General features: G+C 42.2%; 2 protein-coding genes and 1 non-coding gene across 5 annotated transcripts; 2 read left to right on the top strand and 1 right to left on the bottom strand.

Moving 5' to 3' along the window:
• Positions 1-55: 55 nt before the first annotated feature.
• On the top strand, positions 56-14,834 carry hif1al2 (hypoxia inducible factor 1 subunit alpha, like 2). 3 transcript variants are annotated; one of them, XM_029770066.1, is made up of 13 exons: positions 56-828; positions 5,950-6,200; positions 6,298-6,437; positions 9,828-9,912; positions 9,997-10,094; positions 10,556-10,731; positions 10,843-10,949; positions 11,049-11,196; positions 11,413-11,573; positions 11,670-11,749; positions 11,858-12,117; positions 12,586-12,816; positions 12,922-14,834. In XM_029770066.1, exons 1-13 carry the CDS (start codon positions 728-730, stop codon positions 13,154-13,156), a joined length of 2,073 nt encoding a protein of 690 aa, XP_029625926.1. In that variant the 5' UTR covers positions 56-727; the 3' UTR covers positions 13,157-14,834. The 3 variants fall into 3 exon arrangements, with proteins under 3 accessions (XP_029625926.1, XP_029625925.1, XP_029625927.1); XM_029770065.1 differs by having other exon boundaries at positions 12,586-14,834; XM_029770067.1 differs by lacking the exons at positions 56-828; positions 5,950-6,200 and adding an exon at positions 7,495-7,607 and having other exon boundaries at positions 6,350-6,437; positions 12,586-14,834.
• trnas-gcu (transfer RNA serine (anticodon GCU)) lies at positions 13,948-14,029 on the top strand. The gene has a single exon. It is a non-coding gene; the product is annotated as a tRNA-Ser (tRNA).
• Positions 14,835-15,549: 715 nt separating the features above from the next.
• LOC115204467 (endosialin) lies at positions 15,550-18,453 on the bottom strand. Its single transcript, XM_029770062.1, has one exon. It carries the CDS (start codon positions 18,263-18,265, stop codon positions 16,181-16,183), a length of 2,085 nt encoding a protein of 694 aa, XP_029625922.1. The 5' UTR covers positions 18,266-18,453; the 3' UTR covers positions 15,550-16,180.
• Positions 18,454-19,838: the final 1,385 nt, after the last annotated feature.

Genomic DNA, 19,838 nt, shown 5'->3' with positions numbered 1-19,838 from the left:
AATGTTTTGTCATATCTGTGGTATTCGGTCTGATATACCACTGCTGTCAGCCAATCAGCATTCATGGCTCGAACCACCCAGTTTATAATGTTTACTTAGTATGTGTTTACTTCACTTGCACAACCTTAGGCAGATAATGTGTATGTCTGTGCCCTTGTGTGTGGGGTGGGTGGAGGAAGTGTTTACAGCATAAGGCATGCAACTGGCGCCACAGTTTAGGACCAGGAATCCTGCCAGATATCCTGCTAAATGTTTTTAACACACAAAAATTAGGGTTGGTCAATGTCTGTGCCAACTTTACCCTACTCCATCACCTCATGGGTAAGACAACATTTAAAAGAAAATACAATTAAGCAAGTTAGTATTTAGTTTTAGATTTCACTTTAAGAAAGGATAAACATCTACTTCACGATACAATCCACTAATGTATTGATAAATGCTACCATGTTCATTTCTTCTACTCTAACACATTTGGTAAATGGTCATTAACTGATAGTTCTGTGCCCAAAGGAGATTGTTTGTAAACAAAGTGGATGAGAGACCCTCCCTGGTGGGAGGTGGCATGTCCAAAAGAGGAGGAGTCTCAGGAGAAAGATGAATGACTTGCCACTGGACATTGGTTCAGGAACCTGTTCTAGTTCAACCTCCAAAAGTACAAGTGGGACGAAATGCTTGTTGACCGCATGACTGGCATGTGTCTGTGATTACTAGCAAGTGTCCATTCATAATGTTTCCTCATTTAGGAAATTCTCTGGAAGATGCTTGTGATCAAAAGCTCCATAAAACAAAGAGACAGAAGGACAGAATTAATGGCCAGAAGAGAAGCAGGTGAGTTACTTCTCTAATGAATTACTCTAATAAACAAAAACAAACACCACTTTACTAAGGTTTTTATTTTAGACATGGGAAAGTCAGGAGTGGATTTAGCACTAACTGCTCACTAACTGACAAAACATAGTGTATTTGCATTAGAAATGTACAGGATTGTTTTGATCATATACTGTCAGGTCCATAATTATTGGCTCCCTTGATGGGGCTATTTTGCTTCTACTAGTCCTGTGGCCCTTGTTAAGGTCAACAGCATCATGAACATTACCAAGTACCTGGACATTTTATACCACAACCTGGTTGCCTCTGCCAGGAGGCTGACTATTGGCAGCAAGACAATAACCCCAAGCACACATCAAATTCACAAAGAAATGGTTAATTGACCACAAAATCAACATTTTGAAATGGCTACCTCAGTCTCCAGACTTGATTACTTGTTAAACAAAACCTCTTTCTCTGAGCAGCTTTATTAGTATAAAATAATATAATTCCCCCTTTTTTTGTTTCATACAATATAGCTCAGTATTTGTATTATTTAGTTATTTAATTTTATACTTTACTTTTTTCCCCTCATCTTTATCAAGGGTGCCAATAATTATGGACCTGACTGTATATTTTCAAACAATCCTGTACATTTCTAATGCACTTCAGGACATTTTGCAAGAGTAAACTATACCAGATATGCTACAGCGTAGTAGTTAGTTGCTGTATCTCTGGAAGCAGACAACCAAGACTGGTTGTGATAAGCTAGCATGACGTAGCTGTGATGTTGTTGCCTCCCATGGCTGAAAGTCGCCCTTTATCTCCTCAGGAGGTTCACACTCTTAGCTTCCCTCTGGCAAAGAGATATCAGTGATTTGGGCTTGATAACTATAGAATGTATGTCATGGAAACTGTAGTGTTATGTAAACATCCCCTCATTGTTTTTGTTTCTCCCTAGCAGGGGTTGGAAACAATTATTTTCCAATAATTTTGTTGTGAACAGAACCACTTTTTTATTTTGTTTCGTTCCACTGTTCCGACCAGCAAAATAAAGTTCTGAACCGGTTCGAACCCCAAAAATGTACCGTTTTATATTGTTCCTTTCTGAACCTGTGAAATCTACAGTTTTTACATTTAGCTCATTAAATGACTTCACCAATCAGTGCGGACAGAGCAGGCAACCTAGGTGTTTACATGCGTGATGGACAGACAAGTGTAGCCTAACTATTGGCGCAAGATGCGACTGAAATTTTGTGGGTAGGGAAAGAGCGTGAGAGGGTTGTTTGAGGAGGCTTGAAGCGCTGGGCATCTTACGTCATGCATTATCTGAATAACGTCCACAGAATTATACATAGGAGGAGCGGCTTCTGTGTAGGAACTTTTGTCCTTTGAACTAGCTAGATAACTAACAAGCGTGAGCTAGCTAGCTCATACATTTGTGTGAGTGCAGAGGGGCACCAAAATTAAAAACATGTCTTACCTTTTTCTAGTTAATAAATCCAAGGTGAAATGGGATAAATACTAGAGGTCGACCGATTATGATTTTTCAACGCCGATCCCGATACCGATTATTGGAGGGCCAAAAACCCGTCGATGCCGATTAATCGGCCGATTTTTTTTCCCCCCTGTATTTATTTGTAATAATGACAATTACAACAATATTGAATGAACACTTATTTTAACTTAATATAATACATCAATAAAATCAATTTAGCCTCAAATAAGTAAGGAAGCATGTTCAATTTGATTTAAATAATGCAAAAACAAAGTGTTGGAGAAGAAACTAAAAGTGCAATTTGTGCCATGTAAAAAAGCTAACGTTTAAGTTCCTTGCTCAGAACATGAGAACATATGAAAGCTGGTGGTTCCTTTTAACATGAGTCTTCAATATTCCCAGGTAAGATGCTTTAGGTTGTAGTTATTATAGGAATTATATTACTATTTCTTTCTATACGATTTGTATTTCATATACCTTTGACTATTGGATGTTCTTATAGGCACTTTAGTATTGCCAGTGTAACAGTATAGCTTCTGTCCCTCTCCTCGCTCCTACCTGGGCTCGAACCAGGAACACATCAACAACAGCCACCCTCAAAGCAGCGTTACCCATGCAGAGCAAGGGGAAACAACTACTCCAAGTCTCAGAGCGAGTGACGTTTGAAATGCTATTAGCGTGCACCCGGCTAACTAGCTAGCCATTTCACATCGGTTACACCAACCTCATCTTGGGAGTTGACAGGCTTGCAGTCATAAACAACGCAATGCATTGCGAAGGGCTGCTGGCAAAACGCACGAAAGTGCTGTTTGAATGAATGCTTACGAGCCTGCCCCTCCCCCCTTCATCTGCAGGAACCCCTCATATTGCTTCTATTCACCAATTTTTAAGTAGGACAGGCGGGAGGCGGAGCCGCTCCAGTACAGTAGGTGGTGTTAGTGCACAATAACGTTAGATGCCAGCCACTGATAAACCACACAGAAGAAGGGGCGGGGGCGACAACGGTAGCTAGCTAGCCATACACCGGTAAACAGTGTCCTTCGCCCCCACCTGTCGGGAATTGTTCTCGCACATTCTGTTAACGATGGCAGGTGTTCGGCAGGCGGGAGCAAAAGACACTGTCTGCTAGCTAGTCCTAAGGAGGACTCCGGTACACAGCAGGTGGGAGGCACACCGTTTCACTAACTATCAAGCTAGCTTGTCTCGAGGTATTGCTAGTCTCGAGGTATCGAGGTATTGCATCTATAATTTAGCCCAAACAACTACCTCTTCCCCTACTGTATTTATTTATTTAGCTCCTTTGCACCCCATTATTTATATTTCTACTTTGCACTTTCTTTCACTACAAATCTACCATTCCAGTGTTTTACTTGCTATGTTGTATTTACTTTGCCACCATTGCTTTTTTTGCCTTTACCTCCCTTATCTCACCTCATTTGCTCACATTGTATAAAGACGTATTTTTCTACTGTATTATTGACTGTATGTTTGTTTTACTCCATGTGTAACTCTGTTGTTGTTGTATGTGTCGAACTGCTTTGCTTTATCTTGGCCAGGTCGCAATTGTAAATGAGAACTTGTTCTCAACTTGCCTACCTGGTTAAATAAAGGTGAAATAAAAATAAATAAAAAATAAAACTTCTCATAAGAATCTATCTTCTTCAGGATTGCTCTGTCTTAGGCCAGCTTCTCCATGAAATCCTGGCAGGGGAGGTTGAAGTTTGTCTTCACAATAAGCATAGGAACAGTGAACCTATTTCTTGCTGCTGTCCATATATCATTCATTCCGTTTCTTGGAAAGAGCCATTGTACCTCTTCGGTCTGCTCTTCTTACTCTCTTAACTTTTTCTTCTGCTACAATCTTTCTCCTCTTTAACTTTCCACCTCACTCTTATACACTCTCCTCACTTCACTCTTTTTACTAATTTTTCCTTCTCCTTCCTCTCTAATATTTAATAATAAATAGTACACTATTAGATAAAATACTTTGGTTAACAGATTCCCATTGCTTGCCTCATTTTTGTGTTTTATCTAAAAAACATTGGTTGGAATAATAAATTGTCAGGCTCTCTCTCTTTCACTCTTCTGCCTATCCAGTCTTCCTCCTCTCCACTAACAGAAAACATTATGCTAATGTTATCCATGAAAATGTCAAAATATATTTTCACACTACATATTATAATGCCAAATCATTAAAATTGTAATCTACAAATAAATATTCTCATAATTAATTGTGCATTCATTTAATATAATCATATTTTCAAAATAGCCCGTCCACTGCATGTTTACATGTGAACTTTTTTTAACCTAGCTACCATTTACATTTTAGCAGACACTCTTATCCAGAGTGACTTACAGTAGTGAATGCATACATTTCATCCATTTTTTTTTTCTTTTTCCTGTGCTGGCCCCCCGTGGGAATCGAACCCACAACCCTGGTGTTGCAAACACCATGCTCTACCAACTGAGCTACAGTAGCTGGCTAACCTAGCTAGATAACTTAGTCGACATAGCTAATGTTAGCTAACATAACCTATTTAAAACCTTATAGATCAGATCATCTATCTATACTTGATACTGTCTAGCTTCTGGCCGAGTTTTCCACAGCAGTTTTCTCTAAAACTAGCGCGAGCAAGTAGTTAGTAAAATAAGAGTGAATGAAGCTGCTATAGCGAGCAGCCCCCTCTGCTGGACGAAACAAGCACAACGCGATTGAGAAGTCAACTGGTAGGCTCTGCTGCCCGGTCTTTCTTGCCACGTAAAATATTATTTCACTTTGCAGTCTGTTTTTAATACACTGTTAAAAACGGGGACATTTCCGGGGACAGGCCACCAAAAACGGGGACGTCTGGTCACCCTATCACCTAGAAGTACTATTGGTAATGTGTTAACAGCCAATGTGTATTATATGACTATTGCCTCCTGTTTAAGTTTATTGCAATGATGTTTGTTTTTTATTATAATTATTAGGTGGAGGTTGCTAGCTACGGTGGTATCTTTAACCTAGCCTAGATTTTAGCCAGCTGCTCTACAGTGCAAGCTAGCTTAACTTGCTATACATTTCGAGAAACAATTGAGGAAAAAGTAACTAAACAAAATCTGTTTCATTATTACCGGAAACAATCTATTTATCCTGTCTTGAATGAACAGATCATATTTTGCAATCTTCAACAACAAAAAAAGTGATCTCTGACAAGCTCTCCTCCAGCTTGAATTACAAACTACACTTTTCAGTCGCGGGGCAAGACTCCGTAAAGATTAAATATGTCACGTAAACAGGGCATAAGTTTCTGAGTGACAGAGTGAGGGCTTTGCATAGGAGTTTTGTTGCGTTTTGTTGTGGGACTAGAAAAAAATGCCTGGAATGTAAAAGAAAGCCATTAACCAGTTCCCATGCTTTTAAAAATAATGGTTCGGTTCCAGAACAGTATGGATCACTTTCATTCCAAGTTCTGTTTCTGTTCCTTGAAAAATGTATTTATATTCCAGTTTTCTGTTCTGTTCCCTGAACCTGTTCCAACCCCTGCTTCTTAGGCCCCTTCACTTCCCATCTCTCTCCATAGTTCTCTTTCCACATTCCTCTCAACTGCATAATATTTTCAGAAATGTTCTCTCTTAATGGTATGACACTGCTTGTACCACAGGGTGAGTACGGAGCGGCTGCGGGCCCAGTCCCGTGTTGCAGCTAAGAGCAGGAGGGAGAGAGAGAGCCGTTTGTTTGGGGAGCTGGCAGCATGGCTACCTCTGCCCTCTGGTCTGACTGGCCACATAGACAAGGCTTCTATCGTCAGACTCACACTGGACTACCTGCGTCTGAGAGCGCTGCTAGACCATCGAGACAATGTCACACCAGAGACCAGGGTCTGCTCTGACACAGTCCACTTCACCATGCACGGTAACAACATTCTGTTGGGCGTTTGGAATGACAAGGCTTTTAGAGTGTTCAAGGGTTTAGAAATATAGTAGAAGGCATTGTCCTCTGTGTTATTTAGGCCGATACCCAATGGCTGGGATTTTCTCTGTGGAGACAGTGCTGGAGTCTGCTGTTGGGGGTTTCATGCTCTTGGTGTCTCAGAACGGCCAGGTTATCTTCACTACAGAGGACATAAGGACACACACTGGCATCAACCAGGTACAGTCATATTATACTGAACAAAAATATAAACACAACATGCAACAATTTCAATGATTTTACAGAGTTACAATTCATATAAGGAAATCAGTCAATTTAAATAAATGAATTAGACCCTAATTTCACATGACTGGGCAGGGGTGTAGAAATGGGTGGGCCTGGGAGGGTATAGGCCCACCCAATCAGAATGAGTTTTTCCCCACAAAAGCGCTTTATTACAGACAGTGGCTTGCCCCCTTTGGCATTTTTCCTATTTTGTTGCCTTACAACCTGGAATTAAAATGTATTTTTGGGAGGTTTGTATCATTAGATTTACACAACATGCCTACCACTTTGAAGATGCTAAATATTTTTTGTGAAAAAAACAAGAAACAAGACAAAAAAACAGAAAACTTAAGCGTGCATAACTATTCACCCCGCCCCCAAAATCAATACTTTGTAGAGCAACCTTTTGCAGCAATACAACTGCAAGTCTCTTTGTTGCCTCTCTGATTAATGCCCTCCTTGCCTGGTCCGTGAGTTTTGGTGGGCAGCCCTCTCTTGGCAGGTTTGTTGTGGTGCCATATTCTTTCCATTTCTTTTAATAATGGATTTAATGGTGCTCTGTGGGATGTTCAAAGTTTCTGATATTTTTTTATTACCAACCCTGATCTGTACTTCTCCAACGTTGGCTCTGACCTGTTTGGAGAGCTCCTTGGTCTTCGTGGTGCTGCTTGCTTGGTGGTGCCTCTTGCTTAGTGGTGTTGCAGACTCTGGGGCCGTTCAGAACAGGTGTATATATAATGAGATCATGTGACAGATTATGTGACACTTAGCTTGCACACAGGTGGACTTTATTTAACTTATTATGTGACTTCTGAAGGTAATTGGTTGCACCAGATCTTATTTAGGGGCTTCATAGCAAAGGGGGTGAATACATATGCACGCACCACTTTCAGTTTAAAAAAAAAAAAAATTGGGGGGAACAAGTTCTTTTTAAAATTTCACTTCACCAATTTGGACTATTTTGTGTACGTCCATTACATGATATCCAAATAAAAATAAATTTAAATTACAGGTTGAAATGCAGCAAAATACGAAAAATGGCAAGGGGGATGAATACATTTGCAAGGCACTGTACTTCTCAGTTTCATCAGCTGTCCGGGTGGCTGGTCTCAGACGATCCCGCAGGTAAAAAAGCCGGATGTGGAGCTGGCGTCGTTACACGTGGTCTGCGGTTGTGAGGCCGGTTGGATGTACTGCCAAATTCTCTAAAACAGCTTATGGTAGAGTAATGAACATTAAATTCTCTGGCAACAGCTCTGGTGGACATTCCTGCAGGCAGCATTCCAATTGCACGCTCCTTCAAAATTGAGACATCTGTGGCATTGTGTTGTGTGACAAAACTGCACATTTTAGAGTGGCCTTTTATTGTCCCCATTACAAGGTGCACCTGTGTAATGATCATGCTGTTTAATCAGCTTCTTGATATGTCACACACGTCAGGTCAATGGATTATCTTGTCAAAGGAGAAATTCTCACTAACAGGGATGTAAACAAATTTCTGCACCAGATTTGAGAGAAATCCGTTTTTTTGACCATATGGAACATTTCTGGGATCTTTAATTTCAGTTTATGAAACATGGGACCAACACTTTACATGTTGCGTTTATATTTTTTGTTCAGTATATGAACATACAGTTGAAGTCGGAAGTTTACATACACTTAGGTTGGAGTCATTAAAACTCGTTTTTCAACCACTCCACAAATTTCTTGTTAACAAACTATAGTTTTGGCAAGTCGGTTAGGACATCTACTTTGTGCATGACACAAGTAATTTTTCCAACAATTGTTTACAGACAGATTATTTAACTTATAATTCACTGTATCACAATTCCAGTGGGTCAGAAGTTTACATACACTAAGTTGGCTGTGCCTTTAAACAGCGTGGAAAATTCCAGAAAATGATTTCATGGCTTTAGAAGCTTCTGATAGGCTAATTGACATAATTAGAGCCAATTGGAGGTGTACCTGTGGATGTATTTCAAGGCCTACTTTCAAACTCAGTGTCTCTTTGCTTGACATCATTGGAAAATCAAAAGAAATCAGCCAAGACCTCAGAAAAAAAAATTGTAGACCTCCACAAGTCTGGTTCATCCTTGGGAGCAATTTCCAAACGCCATGGTTCATCTGTACAAAAAATAGTACGCAAGTATAAACACCATGTAACCACGCAGCCGTCATACCACTCAGGAAGGAGGGAACTATCACCTAGAGATTAATGTACTTTGGTGCGAAAAGTGCAATTCAATCCCAGAACAACAGCAAAGGACCTTGTGAAGATGCTGGAGGAAACAGGTACAAAAGTATCTATATCCACAGTAAAACGAGTCCTATATCGACATAACCTGATAGGCCGCTCAGCAAGGAAGAAGCCACTGCTCCAAAATCGGCGTAGAAAAGCCAGACTATGGTTTGCAACTTCACATGGGGACAAAGATCGTACTTTTTGGAGAAATGTCCTCTGGTCTGATGAAACAAAAATAGAACTGTTTGGCCATAATGACCATCGTTATGTTTGGAGGCAAAAGGGGGAGGCTTGCAAGCTGAAGAACACCATCCCAACCGTGAAGCACGGGGGTGGCAGCATCATGTTGTGGGGGTACTTTGCTGCAGGAGGGACTGGTGCACTTCACAAAATGGATGGCATCATGAGGGTGGAAAATTATGTGGATATATTGAAGCAACATCTCAAGACATCAGTCAGGAAGTTAAAGCTTGGTTGCAAATAGGTCTTCCAAATGGACAATGACCCCAAGCATACTTCCAAAGTTGTGGCAAAATGACTTAAGGACAACAAAGTCAAGGTATTGGAGTGGCCATCACAAAGCCCTGACCTCCATCCTATAGAACATTTGTGGGCAGAACTGAAAAAGTGTGTGCGAGCAAGGAGGCCTACAAACCTGACTCCGTTACACCAGCTCTGTCAGGGGGGAATGGGCCAAAATTCACCCAACTTATTGTGGGAAGGTTGTGGAAGGCTACCCAAAACGTTTGACCCAAGTTAAACAATTTTAAAAGCAATGCTACCAAATACTAATTGAGTGTATGTAAACTTCTGACCCCTGGGAATGTGATGAAAGAAATAAAAGCTGAAATAAGTTATTCTCTCTACTATTATTCTGACATTTCACATTCTTAAAATAAAGTGGTGATCCTAAAACAATTTTTACTAGGATTAAATGTCAGGAATTGTGAAAAACAGAGTTTAAATGTATTTGGCTAAGGTGTATGTAAACTTCTGACTTCAACTGTATGTTGAGTGTTCATAATGTACTGGAACTGAAGGCAAAATGGATGGATGACAAAAAATAATTTTCTAAACAACACATGATTTTATTTCACATGTAGATGGATCTGATTGGTAGGAGTCTGTTTGACTTCATGCACCACTGTGACCAGAGGGAAGTCAGAGATATCCTCTCAAAAATGATAGGTAAAGGGGACTTCACATATTTTAAACAAGATATTAGTTAGCAGAGGCATATTGTTTATCTTCTGTATCATGTCTTTCTATCAGCTACTGAGAGACAACAGCAGTGTGACTTCCTCCTTCGTGTGAAGAGCACTCTGACCTCTCAGGGTCGAGCTGTCAACCAAAGACACACACGTTGGAAGGTCAGTACTTCATGCTAGTTTAAAGCAGAGTGTTAACATGCTGAAGGTCAGTACTTCATGCTAGTTTAAAGCAGAGTGTTAACATGTTGAAGGTCAGTACTTCATGCTAGTTTAAAGCAGAGTGTTAACATGTTGAAGGTCAGTACTTCATGCTAGTTTAAAGCAGAGTGTTAACATGCTGAAGGTCAGTACTTCATGCTAGTTTAAAGCAGAGTGTTAACATGTTGAAGATCAGTACTTCATGCTAGTTTAAAGCAGAGTGTTAACATGCTGAAGGTCAGTACTTCATGCTAGTTTAAAGCAGAGTGTTAACATGTTGAAGGTCAGTACTTCATGCTAGTTAAAGCAGAGTGTTAACATGTTGAGTTTTATTCTTCTCTGTTGTAGAAATGCACACTTCACTTTCTCTTTTCTCTCTGTCCCTCACACACACACACACACACACACACACACACACACAGGTGATTCATTGCGTTGGGATTAAGAAACAATCTCACCTTCCAGAGTCAGCCTGTCTTGTCCTATTGTGCCGACCCTTACCCATCTCACAATGCATCATCAGGGATGCCAGCTTGAATCACAAGACCTTCCTGAGCGGACATCGCCCGGACATGAGGTTCACCTACTGCCATTCAGGGTACAGTCACTAACTCAACACTCATCTGGTGACGCTAATGAAACGAGACGAGTAATACAAGCATATTACATAATACTTTTCATACTGTTTTTCATCTGATTTTGTTTCTAGTGTCAAGGAGCTGACTGGATATACAGAAACAGAACTTCTGGGCCAGTCTGTGTATCAGTATTACCACACATCTGACTGCCAGCACATTCACAAAGCACACCAGAGCTGTGAGTTACCTCGAATCATCAGGTGTATATAAATATTGTTAATATCACTAGTATGTTATGGCCATGTTAAATTGATATGTGATCATGTGTCTGGGACAGTGCTCTCTAAGGGACAGGCTACCATAGGCAGGTACCGTCTGCTGCTGAAAGGTGGTGGTTATGTGTGGGCAGAGACAGATGCATCGGTGGTGTACAACAACCAGACTGGGCAGCCCCAGAGTGTTGTCTGCATCAACTACATTCTAAGGTGAGAAGTGATGTCGGGGTCCAATGAAAGCATCTAATGAATGACAACTCTTACCAAGACTGTGTGGATAAGAAGTTGGTTAGACTAGATTCTATTCAGCTGTTTACAAGTAAAATCCCTTGTTCCTTGTGCTACCAAGTTGTATGTACCGTATCTGGTGTAAAGCTATCTTCTCTGTCCTTTTTCCGTTTGCCCTATCTCGTTGTCTCACCACAGTGAGGTGGAGCTATCAGAGATAGTGTTCTCACTGCAGCAAACAGAACCGCTACTGAGGCCCTGTTACTCTGAACTTGAGGTGGGGCCCACCCTGCAGAATGAGGCCTATCCAGCAGCAGAGACAGCTGTTCATCTACGCAACACAAAAATACCAACTCCAGGTCTATCCCTTTAGCTGACGATTATTTGCATCTAACCGAAGAGGTGTTAAGAGACTTGTGGCATTGAATTGTTACATTCCTCCCAATCTGATCTAGAACACAACAATGAGATCCAAACCTATGAGGGATATGCAGAGCTCAACCTAGAGGATCAAATGAACATGAACTCACTCTCTGTAAGTTGGCATTTCTCTTTGCTCACGGGTAAAACCTGGGCTGAAATTGGTAGCATCAATGGTGGACTTTTTCAATCCCTTTTTTAATTGCATATTTCCTCCCTGCAGGAACTATGTGACCTGGACCTGGACTCGTTGGCTCCATACATACCCATGGATGGAGAAGACTTCCTCCTCACTCCAGTTTTACATGGGATCTTGGCCATGATGGAAGGTCCTGTTCTTCCTCTTGGTTTGGAGGGCCATTGTTCCTTGGGGAAGTTCCCTATATCTGCTGGTTCTTTCACCACACATCAAATAAAAACCTTGCAGATAGAGCCCCCTTGTGACTCAGGGGGGTCACATACAGTCAAAGAGTCAGAGTTCGGGTAAGCACCATTGTGTGTGGGCACAAGCTTCTAGTCTCAGTCAATAGGTATAAGCATGTTAAAGGAATAGGTATAAGCAAGTCCTGGTATCGATATTAGCATTTTTGACACATCATGTTAAAATCATCTATAAGTGACTTTGTTGAGCTTCACAATCAATTTGAGATACTTTTGGACACGATGCCTGAAAAATGCTAATATCGATACCAGTACTTGGATGGGATTTTTGCCACAAATGCTCAAACTCTGGAAACAGTGCCAGGGAAACTAAACCAAATCATGGATTGCTGTTAAGGTGAAGAAACCATTTTGTAATTTGGGTGAACTGTTCCTTTAACCGTTCATCAGTGGCATAATTGTTGCTGATTGTTTTCTTTGGATATAGGGACTCATACCATCATATCCTTGTCTCATTGTTTGCCATTTCAGATGTTTCTTGGTCCTATATAACATCTGCTTTTTCTCCAGGGACCATATGAAGTTAGTCTATAGAGGAGGCAGTGCTGTATTCAAGGAGGGCCCAGACCATGCCGGATTGGAGGGCCTTGTCCCGAACGAACAGTGGAGTGAGAAACACATGTCCTGTAGACATCCACAGGCACTCATGGCTGCTGCTGCTAGGCTGCCTTACCGGACCGTGGAATATTTCCCCATTCACCCAGAAGATGGATCCACTTGCTTGTGTGGATCACCATCAAGGCAAGTGTTGTGGAAATACACACAGCAGCCCAAAATCCCAAGCACAGGCCTTCAGCCACCTACCAATCATATAGACGAAATGTCAACATGCCATGTTCCTTTCAGCTTGCCAGTACTGAGCAGGCTGGACTGTGAGGTCACTCTGGGGCCAACCAGCTGTCTGCTTCAGGGGTCAGAGATCACCTCCGTCCTGGACCAGGCCCCCTCCAGATTCTTACACATGACAACATGGGGCATAAATCAGCTCTCCACCCAATATGCCCATCCTTGTTTCGCACCCAGATCAGCTATTGAAGTCAGCTCTGGAACATCGACATCGTATGCTGACTGGATAACATGAACTTGATTCTCCCACGAATTGTGCCAATCTCTCCTGAACTAGGCCTATATTGTGACTTTTACTGGCAATTTAACTAACAAACGTGGATGCATAACCTAGTTATTAAATACAGCACTTTATTACAATGATCAATATTAAAACTGTTGTCTTTGTTTTGTTAACTGTACAGTGCCCATACAAGTTACTATCTATTTGAGTTTTTCTTATCCACGCGGATTCTGCAGGCAAAAACTGCCATATATAGCTAGCTCTGTTATGCAAAGATTCTCTGCTGTTTTAGGCCTATTGCACATCATCCTACCTGGCCTACCAGCTACCATCGACAACAACCTTCAAGATAGGTATTTTTAAGTGAATCTCAGGTCACGAGCTAACATATTTGTGTTAAAAATATATATATATCAAAACAAGTTAACATTTGAATTTACTGAACTTCTTTACAACATTGGTTCAGCTAATGTGAGCTAGCCTTTCAGTCAAAGGTTTTCGCTAGCGGACTAAACCCCACTCCATGGTGAAAGTTTCGGTAAAGGAAGTTTATGATGAAACTTTTTTCACCATGGAGTGGAGTTTAGTCCGCTACGATCGCACCTGTCTGGGAGATGGGGACTAATCCCACCTCATGTTGTATAAATCCAAAGCAACTAAACGTAGTTTTGGAATAGTACATTCACTACAGTAGTAAACTGGTGCAAATAAATCGAAAAGCTAAGCAATGATAGCTAATTATTAACGCACATTAAATTATTTTCTACGGATAAAGATAGATATTTTCCGCAGAGATTCCAACCGACGAGGTGGCCGAGTGGTTAAGGCGATGGACTGCTAATCCATTGTGCTCTGCACGCGTGGGTTCGAATCCCATCCTCGTCGACAAACACCTTTTTCTCCATTAGGCTTACTTTTGCAAGTGTTGCGATTTATCTATTAGTCTTTACAAGAATAACGGTGAATTATGAATAATAAGAGTATTTGTATTATAAAGCAAGACAAGTGAAGGCTTTATACAACCTGTTCATATAGTACTCTAAATGCGTGCACACTGTAACCTAAATGTCCATTTAATGCAGATATCCGTATAACACGGTATTCATAGGAAGTGTTACCAAAATTAGGAAAAATAAGAATATGGATATGATAACCTATTATAGCACTATTATGTATAGGCTGAGTAAAAGTCCTGATGATTGTGTTTGTTTAATCTTAAATGGTTAGAAGAGACACCCACATTTTTTTGTTAGTGAAAGTGATACAGTTTTTAATCTGTATGTCACAGTAGAAAACATGGAAATATTCATATTTTACAAATGTAGGCCTAGGCCCTAACTGCGTGGGGGCGCTATTACCCAATAAAAGGCAAACAGAGGCAGATTAAACTATTTCTCTTGGTGTTTGGTATAGAGAAATTGTAAAGGACTCTTTTTGTAGCCGCTAAAACACGCTGACCAGACCTCACGCGCGCGTGCGTCCGCGTGTGCCATCGCGCTTATGTTGATTTTGGCCCCCCACACCAGACCAACTATATTGATTTGGGGACAGGTCGAAAAGCATTCAACATTTATGGCAATTTAGCTAGCTAGCTTGTTGTTGCTAGGTACTTTGTCATGGAATATAAACATTTGGTTGTTATTTTACCTAAAATGCACAAGACAATAAATCCACAGATAAAAGTGTAAAAGCTTGTTTTCTAGTAATCTCTCCTTCTTCAGGCTTCTTCTTCTTTGGACTTCATATGGCGGTTGGAAACCAAGTTAAGGTTCATTACCACTATAGACTGGAGTGTGGAGTTTAGTTCATCTTTCAATCACCCATATGGGTATGCTCCTAAAAACCAATGAGATGGGAGAGGCGGGACTTGCATCGCATAATGCGTCACAAATAGAACCAAGTTCTATTTTAGAGCCTGGCTACTCAGATGCTCGTTGACTCGGCAAGCAGTGTGGGTGCAATGATTGAATAACATGTATGTGTACATTTCGTTCGTTGGACAAAACCTATGGAGAAATTAATGGCGTTTTTGGATAAACGCTGAAAATAAGGTCGGTGGTAAACACAGACTTAGGAGATCTTATTATAAATTTTGTTCCATGTCATCATTTTCATCAGCCAACTTCACTTTTTATGAATGTTGAAGCATTTATGTTATAAAGAAAAGCACATAAAGGCTTCATAATTCATAAAGGACATTTTAACTGACGGATATTATCTCATAGAACAAAAAAAAGTATAAGCTCTCCTAAGTCTAGACCTTATATTTGATGTTTGTCTTCTTTCCCCATTCATTTTCCCCATAGAAATGGCTGAACAAACCAGAGGTTTTTAGGACTACAAGCTGGCTTGCTCTATTCATCATCGTTTTCACGGCATGAGGTGTATCAGTCAAACAAAACAGAAATGGTTTATTGATTTTATTCAAATCCAATGCATACTCAGTGCAACGAATCTAGAAGGACATAATTCAATTTAGGCCTAAACTAACAAAAGTGGGTACACATTACAAACGGCAACATATCCAAATATTCTGCAATTGGAGCATTTTGCTTGCACAGTGTTTCCTCTCAATAAATGTTATGGGCTTGTTTCTCATCTAGGTTTCTTAAATTAATACTCTGAAGTTCATTCTGTTTATTATGAGTAACCTCAATAACGAGGTCTACAATACACTTTAGCACCTGCTAAATGAATAATTGTTTAAGACATTTTTCTGATGGTGGCGAAATAAGCACTAGCAGTGAAATATGAACCCCTTCCTCTCCCCTGTCTTCAGAAGCATTTATCAGATCTTTACAACACCTAAAACAAACAGCACTTCATTTATGTTGTCATAATTAATAAGCACTATTTGTAGATGGACTTCAGACAGAGACACTAGAATGTTCCGCAGGAGTATGCAGGGGTTCAGTTTCACTGTGATAGCAGCAGAGGCCATCAGATGGGTGGTCTGGATCCTGTCCTTTATTTAACCCTTTATTCATCCCCCCTATTCAGAACTGTTCATTAAAAAGTCAGTATGCCCTCTATTGGTCAAGCAGGAGATTTCGCCTTGTTCTTGTCCTCTGATTTGGAGGTGATGATCCAGCGGTAACAGTCAGTGATTCTCTTGTTTTGTTCTACAGCACAGCTAGTGCAGTACACAATGCCCAGAGCCAGCATCACCACAATGAAAACACACAGGGGCACCAGGAGTGCTACGAGAAGCCAGCTCTTGTCCTGCTTCCTTTTGCCCTTACTGTCAGGCCGCTCTGCCCCTAATGCAGATGCTGTTGTTTGGGCTGGAAGTGGGACTCTGAGTGTGATGGTGGGGGTGGTGGCGGCCTTAACCACAGTGTTACTGTCTGGGGTTTCTACCACTCTCCCAGCCCCCCTGTCATTCTGGACTGCTGGGTGGTGGCTGTCACTAACGCTGGACACCACTGAGGGATCACCTGCTTGGCTTTGAGTGACATCCTCTTCCTGGGAGGATGAGCTGGGCGAGGGTGTGACAGTGTTCTGAGCGGGCTTTCTCCGTGTGAGAACATCCCAGTGTGAGTTATGGTCATTCGACGGCCTGTGTGGAACCGGCATAGAGGCTGTCTTCTCAGTAGGAAGCCTCTCAAGGCTGGTCTGCTCTGTCAGCCACTCCAAAGCTGTGGTGTCGGTAACCCAGTCTGGGAATTCGGGGACCCAGGAGAAAGAGGTTTGGTAGGATGAGGTAGCTGTGGATGAATACTCATGTTCACCCTCTGGAATGGCCATACAGGAATACTGGTCTGACTGCAGCTCGTACCCTGCCTCACAATAGCACTCAAACCCACCCACATAGTTGAGACACTTCTGGTGGCAGCTTGTGGAGATCTGACAATCATCGATGTCCTGGCATAAGCCTGGCTCATCGGGCAGCTCAGTGAAGCCTTGGCGGCAGTGGCAGGCATAGGAACCAGGGGTGTTCTCACATCTGTGTGCACAGCTGCTGGAATCTTTGCATTCATCGACATCCACACATTCTCCGTCTTCATCAGGCTCGTAGCCCTCATTGCAGCGACACTCAAATGTCCCAGGAGCATTTACACAGATATGAGGGCAGGGCGCCTGCAGACACTCATCAACATCCAGGCAGTTGCGTCCACCAGGTGCCAACAGGTAGCCATTTGAACATTTGCAGCGGAATCCCTTAGTAGTCTCTTCACAGTCAAACTCACAGTTGGCCGTGGCACAGGAATGGTTCGGCTGGCAGGTCTGGCCGTCCTCTGTCAGTGTGAAGCCTTCAGAACACTCACAGTAATAGTGTGTGTCAGCATTCTGACAGAAATGCTCACAGCCACCATTTTCCTCTTCACACCAGTCCTGGGGGCCATCAGAGCAGAGGGGGGCATCCTTTGACCAGCCCACACTCCCATCCTCCCTCAGAATGCAAAGAACAGACTGGTCTCCTACATTGTCCTCATGGTCTTGGCAGGGCAAGGTGGCTACTGAACCAAAGGGGATGTGAGTGAGGATGGTGCTGAGCAGGCTGAAAGGGGTGGTATACAGTGCAGGTCCCCCTCCCTCACTCTTCAGAGAAGGGCACATCCCCCGGTAGCTGTAGTGACACATGAATCCATCCACAGCCAGTGAGCAGGAGCCATCCAGCCACTTGAAGTTGTCGTGCTGCTCCCGGGTGTCAGCAGCAGTGTTGACGCTTATGACGACACAGCGGGGCGCGGCACAGGTACTAGGTGAGTCCGCTCTCAGCCAGTTTCTGTACTGGGTGTCCTGTTCACCTGTGATCCATTGGAATCCCCTGAGTGGGCGTGTGGCAGAGCACTGCCTGGGCTGGCGATGGAGCCCAATCCACAGTCTGACCCTGGCCCGAGGGCCGCGCTGCTCCACCGACGACAGGAGCTCATGGACCACAGCCGCTTCCTCAGAACTCTTCAGGGTTGCCAGGGAACCACGTTTGTCCTTGCAGAACCTTGCAGATTCCCGAAAGGTCTTACGTTGGAAATAGACGGCGTAGCAGCCATCTGCAGTGCAGAGGGCATCTTGTTCCTTCAGCTCTTGTCCCAGAGTCCAGGGAGGCCAGCAGGCACACAAGACTGCCAGAAGAGCACAGGAGCGCAAGGCACAGCTCATCTTCCCCATCTGTACCATTGTCTTTTCTCACCCAACTACACCTCTCTCTAAGTAATACTTTTTTTCTTTCTGCTTTTAAAAAAAAATCCACAACTTTTCCCCAAACAAAACTCTTCTCTTACATTTAGTCAGAGGCCTTTCTCCTGAGCTCCCTGCTTGTCTACCTCTGCCTTGGTAGCAGCATTCTAACTGATCTGCAGGAGAAAGAAAAGAGATGGGAGGGAGGGGAGAAAGAAAGAAGGAGGGTACATAAAGGAAAAAGGATTGTATGTTTTTGGAAGAGGGGCTGGGTAATGACTGACTGTGTGGAGGGGGGGGGGGCTGCTGTGCTGGACGATGGTTTTCTCTTGTGCCGTATGGTTTTCATAACTTTAAGAGAATGACTCGCAACCCTGCCACCAACCACCCCCACCACAACAACTATTTCAGCTCCAGCCACAATAATGGAAACTGATTCATTTTCCCAGTTTCTCAGACGGATGAAGAGTGGAGACTGTCAAAACAAATAATTGTTTTTGTTCTAAGGACTGATCTTTCCTACAGTCTAGTCGTTTCCATTCTCTTTCTGATGTATATTCAACTGTGAAAACAAACCATCTCAGGTACTCAATTCCATGTCCAGATTCTCGTAAAAAATCGTCTCTCTTTTTCAAACGTCTGTTGGCTGTTACATTTAGAGAGTTTACGTGTGGCTGGATTTATTCCCCCCCCCCCAAAAAACAACAAATATGATGAATAGATGTTCATTCTTGACACACTCATGATGCCTCGAGATGTGAAACATTTGTACAGTGTTGGATGATTGGGCCAAGATGTGTGACTACGCAGGTTTACATAATCTGTGGGAAATGGAAAAGTATGCAGACAAATCGTTTGTGTGCAGAGCTTTTTAGGGTCAGGATGAAACGGAGCAAGGAAGTTCACTGTGGCGTTACCAATACAATAGCCACTGTACCAGTTTACAGGTTATCCAACAGTCAAAGAGTTCAAGCAATGGCTGTTTTTGTTCTCTTTGTCTATTTTCCAACAGTCTCTAAATGAAGTCCACCTTTGGTTTCCAATACTGTGGGACTCAACACTGCATCACTGTCACAGCAGGTAGCTTAGCTTGATATTTTTGACCATCCCTGGGGCAAAATACAGTATGTTTCAAACAGTCTGAAATCGTACTGGTCTTTTCCAAGTCAAACAATTCTGGTTCAGGACAATATCCTTCCAGATGGCTACCAGATTGTGTTTTCCATAATGCTAGTAGGCTAGATACAGTACCGTGCCAAGGGCTTAGTATAATACACATAGAAGAATATGTCTTTCCTGCTGTTGACATCTGGGTGAATTTGTATTGTGGGTTATTTCAGGCACATGACCTTCTGAGACGCCACAGATGTCAAAACACACTTCACAGATCAGTATCAAAACACTGTTCGAATATCCGTTTTTTTTGGTCATAATTTCATCTTCATTTTGGAATGACCAACGTGAAGGTCAGGTTAGCCCTTGTCTGTTGACATAGTGATAGGAAACGGATCAATACAGTGTCTGCTCCTCCAATCACTGAGTGTTTAGGCCTCTGCCTACACACTCAGTGAGG

This window comes from Salmo trutta, chromosome 12, assembly GCF_901001165.1.
Source record: "Salmo trutta chromosome 12, fSalTru1.1, whole genome shotgun sequence".
Lineage (NCBI taxonomy): Eukaryota > Metazoa > Chordata > Actinopteri > Salmoniformes > Salmonidae > Salmo > Salmo trutta.
Note: the sequence above shows the minus strand (reverse complement) of the source record. Positions and strands in the feature narration are given on the sequence as shown.

Excerpts from the sequence above, each read along its gene's own strand:
- hif1al2 (XM_029770065.1), top strand. The coding sequence starts at position 728 with ATGTTTCCTCATTTAGGAAATTCTCTGGAAGATGCTTGTGATCAAAAG. Across the intron at positions 6,201-6,297 it reads AGTCCACTTCACCATGCACG|GCCGATACCCAATGGCTGGG; the intron begins GTAACAACATTC and ends TGTGTTATTTAG. Across the intron at positions 12,118-12,585 it reads GTCAAAGAGTCAGAGTTCGG|GGACCATATGAAGTTAGTCT; the intron begins GTAAGCACCATT and ends CTTTTTCTCCAG.
- LOC115204467 (XM_029770062.1), bottom strand. The coding sequence starts at position 18,265 with ATGGTACAGATGGGGAAGATGAGCTGTGCCTTGCGCTCCTGTGCTCTT.